General features: G+C 40.3%; 1 protein-coding gene across 1 annotated transcript in view; it reads right to left on the bottom strand.

The window, feature by feature from the left end:
- Positions 1 to 14,753, bottom strand: part of EXOC4 (exocyst complex component 4) — a 579,446-nt gene that overhangs the window by 462,546 nt on the left and 102,147 nt on the right. Inside the window, exon 7 of the mRNA XM_060776413.2 lies at positions 8,907 to 9,084. Within this exon, the coding sequence (XP_060632396.2) occupies positions 8,907 to 9,084 (178 nt within the window). The remainder of the gene's footprint in view (positions 1 to 8,906; positions 9,085 to 14,753) is intronic.

Below are 14,753 nucleotides of genomic sequence, written 5' to 3'. Positions count from 1 at the left end.
GTGTGTGTTAAAGAAAACCTTATGCTGTTAATTATTATGTGCAGCTGCTAATGTAGGTCAACTAGTAAGTTTGGACCACACCTGGTGGGGTATAACTATGGTTTTTAGAATACAGTTCAGCTTTTGCTCTGAGGAGCCTTTGCTCAGGCATTTTGCTCAACCCATTTCTACTGCCCTCTCATTTGGATTAAGATGAAAAAAGCTTATTCTGTACTAGCTGTACTCGCCACGTGTTGCTGTGGCCAAACTTCCCTCTTTCTCTTCTTCTTTCCCTCCTTCCTTCACTCCCTCTTTCCTTCTCTTCTTCCTTCCTTCTCTATCTCTTTCCTTCCTTTCCCCTTTTTCTTTCTCTTCTGCTGACTCTCTTTCCTTCCTTCTCTCTTTCCTTCCCTCCCTCTTTCTCTACATCTTCCCCCCTTCCTTCGCTCCCTTTCCTTCCTTTTTTCCCTTTTTTCCTTCTCTAACTTTCCTTCCTACCCCCTTTTTCTTTCCCTCCCCCTTTCTCTCCTCCCTTCCTTCTCTCTTTGCTTCCATGCTTCCTTCTCCCTTTCCATTCTTTTCCTCCGTCCTTCTTTTCTCCCCTTCCCTCCTTCTTTCTTCCCTTTTTTCTGTATTGTCATTTAACTTTTGGGGCTTTTTAAGTCCTCTCTGCTGTGTTTTTCAGTGTTTTTATGAGTGAAGGACATACATTGGGTTGTTAGGTGTCTTGTGTCCAAATTTGGTGTCAATTTGTCCAGTGGTTTTTGAGTTCTGTTAATCCCACAAACGAACATTACATTTTTATTTATATAGATTGCTTACAAATACTATGTAAGTTTGTTGCACTGTTTGTAACATTGCAAGTTCATGTTTTAACTCTGCTGATAAGAGTAAAGTTTTTCTATTTTTTCCCTCTTGCCTGGGTGCAATGTTATTGTGCCTTCTGCATTGGACTGGACTGAAATACGGTTAGTGCAACAACTATTACCAGAGAGTTGTAACTCATTTTGGTGTTGTTTTTTTTCTTTTTCTCATTACTAACAGATTAAAATCTGAGCCTAGTAGACATCTTATTCCCCTCGCTTTATGAGGTGAAGACAAAACCTGGCAGATGCCAGCATCATTTTACATATTATATAGGACAAATCTGAGTTTGCCATCATGTGAACAATCCACAGGGCGATGCAGTTAACTCTGGTTCCTTGGCACGCATATCTATATTCTGCATGTTACTCATCACTTTCGTGCTGCAAACGCAAATTACACCTTTGGTAGAGAGCAAAACAATATGAGACGCAGAAACCCTACAGAGCACAAAATGAAACTAGCCCGTTTCAGGAACCATCTGGCCCAACTCCATTCGATCCTTCTTCCCAGAGCGCTATCTGGAACGAGCAATGCTTTCTACAGCTTGGTATGTAAAGATTTGAGAGAAGCATCTTAATTGTGCCAGAAGAGCCTGAAACTCTATTAATCATATTATTCTCAAGCAGCTTATCCCTGCTATTACATCTTTAACTGGAGGTGTCTTATTGTTCTTTTCAATCAAATATTTAGTACTGCAGTAATTATGCTCTCAACGAACTGCTAAATTAAAGAACTAAATTAGCAACATGCCTAAAATGTCAAGGAAAAAAATCTAATATCTCTATTACTAGAGAGTGCAGGCGCAGAGATTCATCTCAAAGGCTGCTGCAGACGCAGAGGAACATTAGCAAAGAAACAAAAGTCAGTTGACAAATGAGGGAACACGGAGAAGAAAGCAGAACAAAACAAGGGATCTGGAGGGGGGGGGGGGACCCAGAGAAAACCCTAAGAAAAAGTAGAATTAGATAAGGTTGTTACAGGAGATAAGGCCAATACAGAGTGAGACACACTTGCCTGTGCGTGCATGCTTGCACCCCCACTTAATTACTTACTTATTTCTGCATCTGGTGGCATGAGAGTTAGATACAAAATATAGCACCTGATACATGAATGGCAGAGTCTTTTCAGAAGTGGCACCCAGCTGATTTCAAGCCTTTAAATCTTTATCCTTGAAAGAAATCTGGAGCAGCAAAAAACAAACTGGCTCCATCCTCAATATGACATTTTTTTCATATATTAAAACATTGGTGTCATGTCACTTCTCAACATTCTCTTCTCCAAGATGAACATACCAGCTCCTTATAGATGCCTCTTATAGGGATTCATAGTTTCCAGACCTTTGACCATTTGGTCCTCTCCTCTGGGTATATAAATATAGAGCTACCCCTCTATTTTGCTTTGGTCAGACCACATCTGGAATATTGTGTCCAATTCTGGGCACCACAATTCAAGAGAGATTTTGACAAGCTGGAATGTGTCCAGAGGAGAGTGACTAAAATGATCAAGGATCTGGAGAACAAGCCCTATGAGGAGCAGCTCAAGGAGTTGGGCATGTTTAGCCTGAAGAAGAGAAGGTTGAGAGGGGATATGATAGCCATGTATAAATATGTGAGAGGAAGCCACAGGGAGGAGGGAGCAAGCTTGTTTTCTGCTTCCCTGGAGACTAGGATGCAATGGAGGAATGGCTTCAAACTACAAGAGAGGAGATCCCATCTGAACATGAGGAAGAACTTCCTGACTGTGAGAGCCGTTCAGCAGTGGAACTCTCTGCCCCGGAGTGTGGTGGAGGCTCCTTCTTTGGAAGCTTTTAAACAGAGGCTGGATGGCCATCTGTCAGGGGTGATTTGAATGCAATATTCCTGCTTCTTGGCAGAATGGGGTTGGACTGGATGGCCCATGAGGTCTCTTCCAACTCTTTGATTCTATGATTCTATATCCTCCCTGAATTGCAAAGCCCAAAACTAGACACAGTATTCCATGTAATCACTAGAGGTAACCTGAATCAAGCAAAAAGTGGGTGCTAGAAATATCATGCGAAAACTGACTGGCACAATCTGGGGATCACAACCAGATACAGTGAAGACATCTGCCCTTTGCACTTTGCTACTCTGCTGCTGAGTAAGCATATCCAGTATGGAATACATCTCACCACGTTAAAACAGTGTATGTGGCTCTTAATGAGACATGCTGCCTCATCTCAGGATGTCTACGCCCCACACCACTGGAGAAATTATACTGTTTAGCTGGTATTGCACCACATGACATCTGCCAGGAAGTAGCAGCCAGTAATGAAAGGACCAAGGCAGTGACATCTCCGGCTCATCCTCTGTTTGGATATCAGCCAGCATGCCAACACCTTAAATCAAGAAACAGCTTCCTAAGATCAACAAACATACGTGCAGGAACACCTCAGCAAGCAAGAGTCCAAAAGGGGCAGGCTAAAACCTGGAACCTGAATCAGTGGCTGATACTGGATATGAAACTCCCTTCTGGGCACACAGAAGACTGGACAACTTGGAAGGACCTGAACAGGCTGCGCTCTGGCACGATGAGATGCACAGCCAATGTTAATAAATGGGACTGCAAAGTGGAGTCCATGACATGCAAGTACGGAGAAGAGCAAACCACAGACCACCTACTACAATGCAGTCTGAGCCCTAGCGCATGCAAAATTGAGGACTTTCTCATAGCAACCTCAGAGGTAGCCCAGATGGCCAGCTTCTGGTCAAAGGAGATTTAGCATCATGCCAAGTTTTTAACTTTGTGTTTTAAATATTTTAACTGAATCCTCAATTTGCTTCTGACATGATAAATAAATAACCTGTATCAGAGGGAAGAAAATGTAACCCTGTCTCATCCTGTGGATCCCTAGATGTTTTGACCTTCAACTCCCAGAAATCCTAACAGCTGGTAAACTGGCTGGGATTTCTGGGAGTTGTAGGCCAAAACACCCGAGGACCCACAGGTTGAGAATCACTGCTGTAAGCTGTATACTGTCCATTAGTGGTGGTCTTTGTGGTTTTTGGTGCCACGTATGATTTTTTTTCTTAATTAAATAAATTACAATGAAAACTGAGTGGCATTTGAGATAAAAAATTATTTTATAAAACCTAATTCTGGTGTGGTCTAGCCCTCCAAGATCCCCTGGGGATGTCAATGTAGACTTGTAAACAGGAACAGTTGTCCAATTCTTGGTCTCTTTCCTGCTCCCTAGGATTATTTTTTCCCCATCTTCAGTTAAACCTTTTCTGAACTCAAATATTTTCTAAGATTTCTTCTGACTATTCACATTCTTCCCCATTTTACAAAAACCCAGTAAATAGTTGGAAAAATAAGATGGGTATTAATGGGTCGAGAGATTTCACTTGCAACATGCCACATCTCTAAGCTGAAGGAACATATCTGCGAGGTAAAGCACACAGCATACCATGTGGGCGTGATTACACTAATCTTGACAATTGCTTCTTCACCCATTTTCTGCCCACTACTTCCATCTGCTCACAAATGCATCAACACATCAATGTTTGGGAAAGATTCAGACACCCACAAAGCCAATCCCACCTGTCAGAATCATGTTCTGTGGTGCTCTCTTTTCAAAAGCGTTAAGGTTATCCACAAATTAAGAGTGCTCAAGTTGAAGCTGTGAACAATTCAGTAATATTATTTTTAAAAACAGTCATTCAGCTAGCTCTTAGAATAGGCATGGGACTCCAAGCCCCCCTCTGGCCTGAGAATAACCTATGGACAGCCATCTCGACCAAGATTTAGTAGTTGAACTCTCAGGGTTCTTAATATGAGCAACAAGCAAACAATTTCTAGTTGAGCTGTTCATTGGCCAAATATTGTAAAGTTGTATTGATTACTGAAAATATTGCTTTTTTAAAGAAAAATATGTAAAACAGCTAAGTTACAGTCTTCTAATCACTGGGGATATTTTGGACTTCAGCTCCCCAAATCCCTGATCATGAAGCATGCTAAAAACACCTGGAGGACTCAAGATGGAGTACCACTGTTCTATATCATGCTCAGAAACAAGGTTTACCCACAGTCTTAAAAATGTTCAATGTGTTGTCAAAGGCCTTCAAGGCCAGAATCATGGGGTTGCTGTGAGTTTTCTGGGCTGTACAGCCATGTTCCAGAAGTACTCTCTCCTGACATTTTGCCCACAGCTTTATCAGGAACCCTCAGAGGTTGTGAGGTCTCTTGGAAACTAGCAAGTGGGGTTTATATATCTGTGGAATCTGTGGAAATCACTTGCCTAGTTTCAAACATGGCCTTAAAATGTTCAATGTGTTGTCAAAGGCCTTCATGTCCAGAATCATGGGGTGCTGTGAGTTTTCTGGGCTGTACGGCCATGTTCCAGAAGCCATCTCTCCTGACGTTTCGCCCACAGCTATATCAGGCACCCTCAGAGGTTGTGAGGTCTCTTGGAAACTAGCAAGTGGGGTTTATATATCTGTGGAATCCGTGGAAACCTTTTTGCTTGAAACTTGCCTAGTTTCCAAGAGAACTCACAACTTTTGAGGGTGCCTGATATAGATGTGGGCAAAACACCAGGAAAGAATGCTTCTGGAGCATGGCCAAACTCACAACAACCCTTTAAAATGTTTTCTGTCACATGTGGCAGAGATCCAGTTTTTCCAGTAGCAAATACACTGGTCTGAATTCCTGTGATGGTCCCACAAAAGTTAGAGGAAACACAACTCAAGCAGTCTTATGGTGATTGTTATTTGTACAAGGAATGTACACTGTTATTCCCAGAGTAACCAAAGCAAAGGATACATCCCTTAACCTAGATGGATCCAATCTAAAACTGTCCTGGAATACATACATACATACATACATACATCTATATAAATAAAAATGTAATGTTCGTTTGTGGGATTAGCATAACTCAAAAACCACTGGATGAATTGACACCAAATTTGAACACAAAACGCCTTTCAAGCCAACGAGTGACCACCACTCATAAAAATATTAAAAAACATAGCGTAAGGGACTTAAAAAACCAAAAAACAAAAATACATTACAATGCATGTGCATAACCACACAAATACACATATACTCAAATATATACACACATATTATACACATGTATGCAAACACAAAACAAATATACACAGACTGGGCCACAGCAACACATGGCAGGGGACAGCTAGTACATACATATATTTGTAGGGAATTCTATCCCACTTTAGAAGGACCAATGCAGTCAAAATGGCAGATGAGCCAAAAAAAATCTCTGCTACTTGATTTAGCTCAAGTTAGTCTCAAGTAGCTCAGCTTAAAAATTAAATGGAGCAAGTACATAGGAAGCAACTCACACAATCTAACTTCCAGAGTTCTCATTATTAAACCCACTTCATCTCTGGAGGGCTATTGACCAGATGTTCACATAAGGAGTATGAACAATGACACCAATATGTGGTAAGACGAATTGAGACATGTGGTTGATATATCCTTTGTCGCCCCAGTTCCTCTATGCAATGATATTTAGAAAGAAACTAGCTAGAAGCATAATACATACAACAGCTCCATATGAAGCACGGTGGGAAAGAGCCAAGATCAATTCTCTGCTGGAAATCTCAGCGTGGAGCTATCCAGCAGCTACAACTAGAGCATGATGATGGGCAGAGACAGGTGTTTTAAAGCCGCAGCACTTTTGCAAACAAGAAGGTGGTCCCAACGTTAAGTACAGGCTGGCTGAAATCTGCTGATACAGCAAGGGAAGATGCTGAGGGCATTAAAATGCTGAGGAACTTGGTGATCTTTAAACAAAACCCCTACAAATTCAAAGCAATCTTTCAAAACGGCACACAAAAGACTTCAAGTTCAGAATGCCAATGCTTACAACACTGTCAAGGACACAGAAGCTCTGGCAAACCTGCAGGCAAATTTTCAGCGACTGTTTTGTTCCTATTATACAGCATTTCACACGAGGCAACAGAGAGCATGTATTCAAGCACCTCGTTAGGACATGGCATTCAAGACTTATTTGATTTCTCCATCTAGGCTAGCGTTTCTCAACCTTGGGGTCGGGAACCCTGGGGGGGTCACGAGGGGATGTCAGAGGGGTCACCAAAGACCACCAGAAAACACAGTATTTTCTGTTGGTCATGGGGGTTTTGTGTGGGAAGTTTGGCCCAATTCTATCGTTGATAGGGTTCAGAATGCTTTTTGATTGTAGGTGAACTATAAATCCCAGCAACGACAACTCCCAAATGTCAAGGTCTATTTTCCCCAAACTCCACCAGGGTTCACATTTGGGCATATTGAGTATTCATGCCAAGTTTGGTCCAGATCCATCATTGTTTGAGTCCACAGTGTTCTCTGGAGGTAGGTAAACTACAACTCCAAAACTTGTGCTGGTGCCAGCAGAACTAAATAACTAAATAAAAGATCTCGGATTTACACTTTAGCTAAAGCAAAATCCAGGCGTGTAGAAGGGTCAGTTCAGGGGAAATGAACACAGTAGTGACAAAAATGTTTTGTATAAGACACTTTGGGAAATATGGTTTTAAAAAGAATAAATATCTGCATCAGTGATGGACATCCAGTCAGCCCTCCATATCCATGAATTGTGCCCTCCGTATCTGCAATGGGGGATTCAAACAGCAAATCTTTATTTTGCCATGCAATTAGCACTACATTGATGTGAATGTCAGCAACTCTTGCCATAACTTCCCATGATTTTGCAGATTCTCAGGCTCTTTCTGGAACTTGTTTGAGCTGTTTACCTGTTCATACGTATAAGGAATGCCATTTTACTACACTGCTTTTTCTAGTGGGACTGGATTCTCCATTGATTTTGGCATCCACGGGGGATCCTGGAACCAAATTCCTGTGGATACAAATTCCTCTGGATACTTCCTGAGGTCTCGGTGTACACCAGCATTTCTCAACCTGGGGGTCGGGACCCCTGGAGGGGTTGCAAGCGGGTGTCAGAGGGGTCACCAAAGACCATCAGAAAACACAGTATTTTCTTTTGGTCATGGGGGTTCTGTGTGAGAATTTTGATTTATGGGGTTCAGAGTGCTCTTTGATTATAGGTGAACTATATATCCCAGCAACTACTACTCCCAAATGTCAAGTCTATTTTCTCCAAACTCCATCAGTGTTCACATTTGGGCATATGGAGTATTCGTGCCAAGTTTGGTCCAGATCCATCATTGTTTGAATCCACAGTGCTCAATAAAGGTAGGTAAACTACAACTCCAAAACATAAGGCCAATGCCCAATAAACCCTCCAGTATTTTCAGTTGGTCATGGGAGTTCTGTGTGCCAAGTTTGGGGTACCACAACATGAGGCACTATATTAAGGGGTCACGGCATTAGGAAGGTTGAGAAACACTGATCTAGCCACAAAAAGGTGCCTACAGACAGGCCTGTAGCCGGGGGGGGGGGGGTGTTAGGGGTTCAACCCCCCCCCCCCCCCAAATTTCAGGTTAAAAAAAACCCTGGTTTACTCATGAATTTTAACTGGTTAACCAAATCCCCATGCTAAGTCTATGAGATGCAAAAAATTAAGAGTCCCTACAGAACTGCAAGCACTATCTCAGGCAAATATTGACAATTTATTCACACTGTCATTACTTGCAGCAATAGCCGATGTAGCGAAGCAACCAAGTTGGGGGGGGGGGGTGTTGAATGCTCTCATTAAGGAGGCCAGACTTGGTGGAGGTGGTTGACAGGGGTGGAGCTGCAGGCTATTGAAGGCTGCTCTGCCCCCTGCTGTGCTCTTTGCTTCAGAATGAGCTAAGAGGCAGGTCTCAACCCCCCCTCCCCCCATTTTCACCCCCCCCCCCGAAATTTTCAATTCTCCCTGAAATTTTCAACACTCCCCGAAATTTTTTTCTGGCTACGGCCCTGCCTACAGACCCCAGGTGGGTATGATGTGTAGCCCAGAAAGCAGTCCCACTCAATGCAGTAAGATCTATCCCCAACCAGGCCACAGATTCTATGCTAGATCTTTCAATACAATTCTATGGTAACTCCCAAGGTAAGAATTGCTCAAAATTTGTGCTTTTAGATAGATGTGTATATCTCTCTGTGGTGCTTACCTGCAAGACATCCTGGATCTTGACCCACACATCCGCCATGTCATACAACTTGATATCACCATCACACTGACTGGAAGGAGAAGCCACGGTCTGCTGAAGATGCCCCAGGACAACAGCATGAGCAGCAGCAACAGCATTGAATTTGTCAAAAAGCAGTTCTAGAAGTTCCAGAAGTAACCTAAAATCATTTGGGGGAGACAAAAAGGGTTTTGTCACTTTTTAAATTCATTCTGGGGGGGGGGGGGTAGAAATGGAAGAAAATGACATTACAGCAACCGGGTCATTATCTAACCTGGTCATTACTTTAAATCAGATGGAGGTAGTTAAGAAGAGGGAGAAATGCAGTCATATGAGTCTCTTGTAGTTTACTATGCAATGGTTCAATGCATGCAATCTATAATTGTGAAGTATCTATAAAAAGGACTACATCTCTCAAAAAGCTCCCTTGTCAGCAGCTAGTCAGCTAGTCTACTTGATTTGAATACTGGAGGGAGGGCAACATGTAAGGAGGCACTTTAGGATTTTTAGAGCCTTGGGAGCAGTCACAGAGGAAGCCCCGTCTTGAGTTCCCACTAAACATGTCTCTGAATGTAGTATGACCAACAGAAGGACATCTCCCAAAATACTTAAAAGCCCATGCAAAAAAAGTATAACGGGGAAATCTGTTCCTTCAGAGAGTCTAGATACCAATCATAGAAATCAGTGCTATTCAATGTGGTGGTCCATGGACCATTGCCATCCCATGAGAAATCATCCATGGATAATTGCAAGAGTAGAAAAACTCCACATATAACATCGTTCGTGACCCCATTTGGGGTTGCGACCAATGGGTTGGGAACCACTGTCTTAAACCTTATACAAAGTATACATTAATAGTGGGTTGCTGTAAGTTTTTACGGGCTATATGGCCATGGTCTAGAGGCATTCTCTTCTGACGTTTCACCTGTATCTATGGCAAGCATCCTCAGAGGTAGTGAGGTCTGTTGGAACTAGGAAAAAGGGTTTATATATCTGTGGAATAACCAGGGTGGGACAAAGAACTCTTGTCTGCTGGAGCTAGGTGTGAATGTTTCAACTGACCACCCTGATTAGCATATAATGGCCTGACATTCTGCAGGAGTCTACCGTGTACCATGCAGCTATGGACAAGTCTACATAGGGACCATCAAATGCAGCGCCCAAACACGAAGCAAGGAACATGAAAGGCACTGCAGACTACTTCAACCAGAGAAGTCAGCCATAGCAGAGCACCTGATGAACCAACCTGGACACAGCATTTTATTTGAGAACACAGAAATGCTGGACCACTCTCACAACCACCATGTCAGACTACACAGAGAAGCCATTGAAATACACAAGCATGTGGACAATTTCAACAGAAAGGAGGAAACTATGAAAATGAACAAAATCTGGCTACCAGTATTAAAAAAACTCTAAAATTACAACAGCACAACAACAGAGAGGAAACAAACAAGGACATCTAATCACCTTTCAACAAAAATTTGCTCCAGGCACTGCCAGGCAATCAAATGCTAATCTAGGTGGTCAGTTGAAACATTCACACCTAGCTCCAGCAGACAAGAGTCCTTTGTCCCACCCTGGTCATTCCACAGATATATAAACCCTTTTTCCTGGTTCCAACAGACCTCACTACCTCTGAGGATGCTTGCCATAGATGCAGGCGAAACGTCAGGAGAGAATGCCTCTAGACCTTGGCCATATAGCCCGAAAAAACCTACAACAACCCAGTGATTCTGACCATGAAAGCCTTCGACAATACATTATACATGAATACTTTAGGAACTACCATAGAATCAAAGGGCTAATCAGTTCAGCCCTCTACCACGAAAAAATAATATCTTCATTTTGACCACAAGCAGAAGATACCATACAAAATTTTAGAAGACTTAGAATCATAGAATATTTATCAGATGTAACTTGAGTTCACCCAAGAGGAAACAAGACATCAGGCAATCATCTTCTATGAACAGCTTTTCAGGCTCTAGGCTAGCTAATTTTCTTCCATTTCTGCTTAAAATAATAATCGCAACTGATGCTTGGCATGGCATTTCATGTACTAAAGATTTGGAAAATTTCCTGTTTTGGAACAACAAATTCCAATTTTGCAAGAAACATGCATGTCTTTAATCTAACAGATTTTAATATTAAGGACTATCAACAAATTAGTTAAATGTTTTAATAAGGATCTGAACTCTTCAGTAATGAATCACCATCATACTTAGATTTAGTCATATTAAATCTACATAATGAAAAACACATAAAAATATTTGTGATCTCAAACCTTTTTCATTTATTCAATTAATTTTATGGAAGATAATTTCTCTCTGTTTGTTCTTAATTTCCATGCTCTTCTGAGAACTAAAGGTTGGTTGTTTTTGTGTACCTCCAAGTCATTTTCCAATTAGGGAGACCCTAAGGCAAACCTATCGTAGGGTTTTCTTGGCAAGATCTGTTCAGAGATTTCCCATTGCCAACCTAAACTTAACTCTCTTTTTTTAATAGTCACTTAATTTGTACATGGTAGGAATATGGTGGATGTTATTTATCTGGATGCTGAAGTTAAAAAAAAAAGACTAATGTTATTTTAGTTTGCATTAACAGAAGCATAGCTTCCAAATCATGGGAAATCATAAGACTAAGTAACAAAATTGGAATTTTCTGTTCCTGGTTTGAAAGTATTACCGTATATACGCGAGTATAAGCCGACCTGAATATAAGCCGAGGGACCTAATTTTACCACAAAAAACTGGAAAACGTATTGACTCGAGTATAAGCCGAGGGTGAGAAATGTAGCTGCTACTGGTAATTGTCAGTAGGTTAAATGTTTTTGAGTATTTACACAAAACTGTAATTTAAGATAAGACTGCCCAACTCTGATTCAACCATTATTCTAACTTACTTCAATGTAAATGTGCTTACCTATTACCTATAATGGCAGAATAAAATAATAAATGTAATAACATGTAATAAAAATAATAACAGAGTAAATAATGGAATTTTAATACTAATAGTAATAATAATAAAGCAATAAATGTAATATGTTAGATAAATAACAGATGCAATAAATATAATAACACAGTAAAATAATGTAAATGTAATAATAGAGTAAAATAATAAATGTAATAAAAGTATTGTCGAAGGCTTTCATAGCTGGAATCACTAGGTTCTTGTGGGTTTTTACGGGCTATAGGGCCATGTTCTAGAGGCATTTCTCCTGACGTTTCGCCTGCATCTATGGCAAGCATCCTCAGAGGTAGTGAGGTCTGTTGGAATTAGGACAATAGGTTTATATATCTGTGGAATGGCTGGGGTGGGGCAAGGAGCTCTTCTCTGCTGGAGCTAGGTGTGAATGTTTCAACTGACCACCTTCATTGGCATTTGAAGGCCTGGCTGAGCCTGGGAAAATCTTTTGTTGAGAGGTGTTAAGATATGCCTGGTTGTTTCCTCTCTGCCGTTTTGCTGTAATTTTAGAGTTTTTTAATACTAGTAGCCAGATTTTGTTCATGTAATAAAAGTAATAATAGAGTAAAAGAATGTAAATGTAATAATTATAATAGAGTAAAATAATAAATGTAGTAAAAATAATACTAATAGCAGAGTAAATTAATAAATAACCTTGACTCGAGTATAAGCCGAGGGGATTTTTTTCAGCCTAAAAAAGGGGTATATACAGGAGTATATACAGTATTTCCTGTTTAATTGTGTGGTACTTACTTTGAAAGTAGTTGTTATACTCTAGAAACCTCAGTTTGTGGCTGCCATTTTTAACCTTTCATATGTCATTTTTAATCTTCTGTGTTGACCACAAAAACAAAGTTTTTGCAGTTTAATAAACTTTTTCCATGTTTTTATGATAGAAACAATTAGGAAATGACATTTATAACCCAGGAATAAAAATCATGTTACATATTGTAATCCCACTACATTATTATTAAGTATTATTCAGTTCTGGACACTTTACTTAATGATAAAGACAAGTCCAAACAAATTCAAGCCAGGGCAATAAGGATAATAAGACGTATGGAGAACAAAGAATATGAGGAAAGGTTGAAGGAGCATGATCACACTCTTTCACCACTTCAAGGGTTGTCACAAAGGAGAGGATGTTGGCAAGTTCTCTGCTGCAGAGATAGTAGGACCAGGTCTAATGGTTTGAAGTTACAAGACAGTAGATTTCACTATAACATTAGTAGGAACTTCTTAACAGTAAGAGGGGTTTGGGAATTTAATGTAATTGCTTATAGACGTGGTGAAATTTCCTTCTCTAGAAGTCTTCAAAAGAGGTTGGACAGCTACCTGATGGGAATGTTTTAGCTGGAGATCCCGTATTGAGCAATGAGTAGGACCTCATGGTCCACGATGCCTCTCCCAATTCTACAATTCAATTACTGTGGGTTTCCAGAGCTCAGAAGGGATTTGAAACCAGGGCTCTCAAGTTCTACTTCAATGCTCAAGCCACTATACTATACTGTACTATACAGGCACATTTGGAAGCTACAAGGCGTAGAGCTTTTCCGATCTATGCTCCAATTCTGTGGAACTCATTGCCTCCATATATTACAGCAATGTCGGAGTTGCGACCTTTTGTAAAGGTGCTCAAGACTTGGTTGTTTGGTTGTGCATTTAAGTAATCGGATCAAATTTTGCCGTTGTCACTGCTGAATGTTTTTATGTTGAATGTTTTTATGTTGAATGTTTTTATATTGTGTATAAGCTATTTTAAATTGTAAGTCGCTCGGAGCACTTTGGTGGAGAGCAACTAATTAAGAAATAAAGTGATGATGATGATGATGATGATGATACTGCCTCTCTAAAATTCTATACAAATTCCAGTAATTTCCCTTGTCTCGCACAATTTCCAAGCAGATATCACTTTTGTTCACACGTCACAGAACAAGTGCTATATATTGGTTAAAACTGAACATTGTTGTTCATAATTTTCCAAACAATAGTTTTGCAAGGTATTATTTAAGATCCTTTTTCTAAGGAGTATTTGAGATATGGTGCTGGAGAAAAATTCAGCAGATACCATGGACCACTACAAAGACAAATAAATGGGTCTTGATGCAATCATGCATCAATTCTCCTTAGAAGCTAAGGTGACTTCACTGAAGCTATCATACTTTGGACACCTCATGAGAGTGCATGACTTGTTGGAAAACATTATAATGTTTGGTAAAGGAAAAGCAGAAAAAGAGAAATATTGCATTACTGATGGATGATTTGATAAATGAAGCTAAGTCTCAGAGTTTGCAAGACGGGAGCAGAGATGTTGATGGCTGGGTCTTTCATTTACAGGCTCGCCATAAATCAAATTGACAGCGAATAACAACAACAAAGGAACATTTCATTCATTCTATGAGAGAAAGTAGCTCATAAACATTGTTTGAATGTCCATATAAGTTTTCCTTTATCATCTGTGTTTAAATATGGTTGTATGTTTTGTTATTTCATGTGTGAAGTTTCACCTCTGTTTTTCAAACCTTGCACACAAGTTTACAGTCTGAAGAACAGTAAAATAAACTGAAATCAATACTGAGCTTTTTCTTTTTCTTGTGTTTTTCCACTGCTTTATTGGAAAAAGGAGTCCACATTTTCTTATCTCCAGCTCTACGCACACCTGATACAGTAACTCTTGTGTACTGGATTTATTAAGAGTGCCAATATTTGAGAGTATATAAAGGTATTTCATCAGAACTGCAGCAACCTTCTTTGTATTCTGCAACCGATATTTGGAGAAAAGGCTTAGATCCAGATGCACAAGACCAGAAACCTGAAATCTCAAGGCTCATCAGCTCATACCAATTATCAAGATTTTACTATTAT

Source organism: Anolis sagrei, chromosome 5 (assembly GCF_037176765.1).
Source record: "Anolis sagrei isolate rAnoSag1 chromosome 5, rAnoSag1.mat, whole genome shotgun sequence".
Taxonomy (NCBI): Eukaryota; Metazoa; Chordata; class Lepidosauria; order Squamata; family Dactyloidae; genus Anolis; species Anolis sagrei.
The sequence above is the reverse complement of the archived record's forward strand: the minus strand, read 5'-3'. Positions and strand labels throughout refer to the sequence as shown.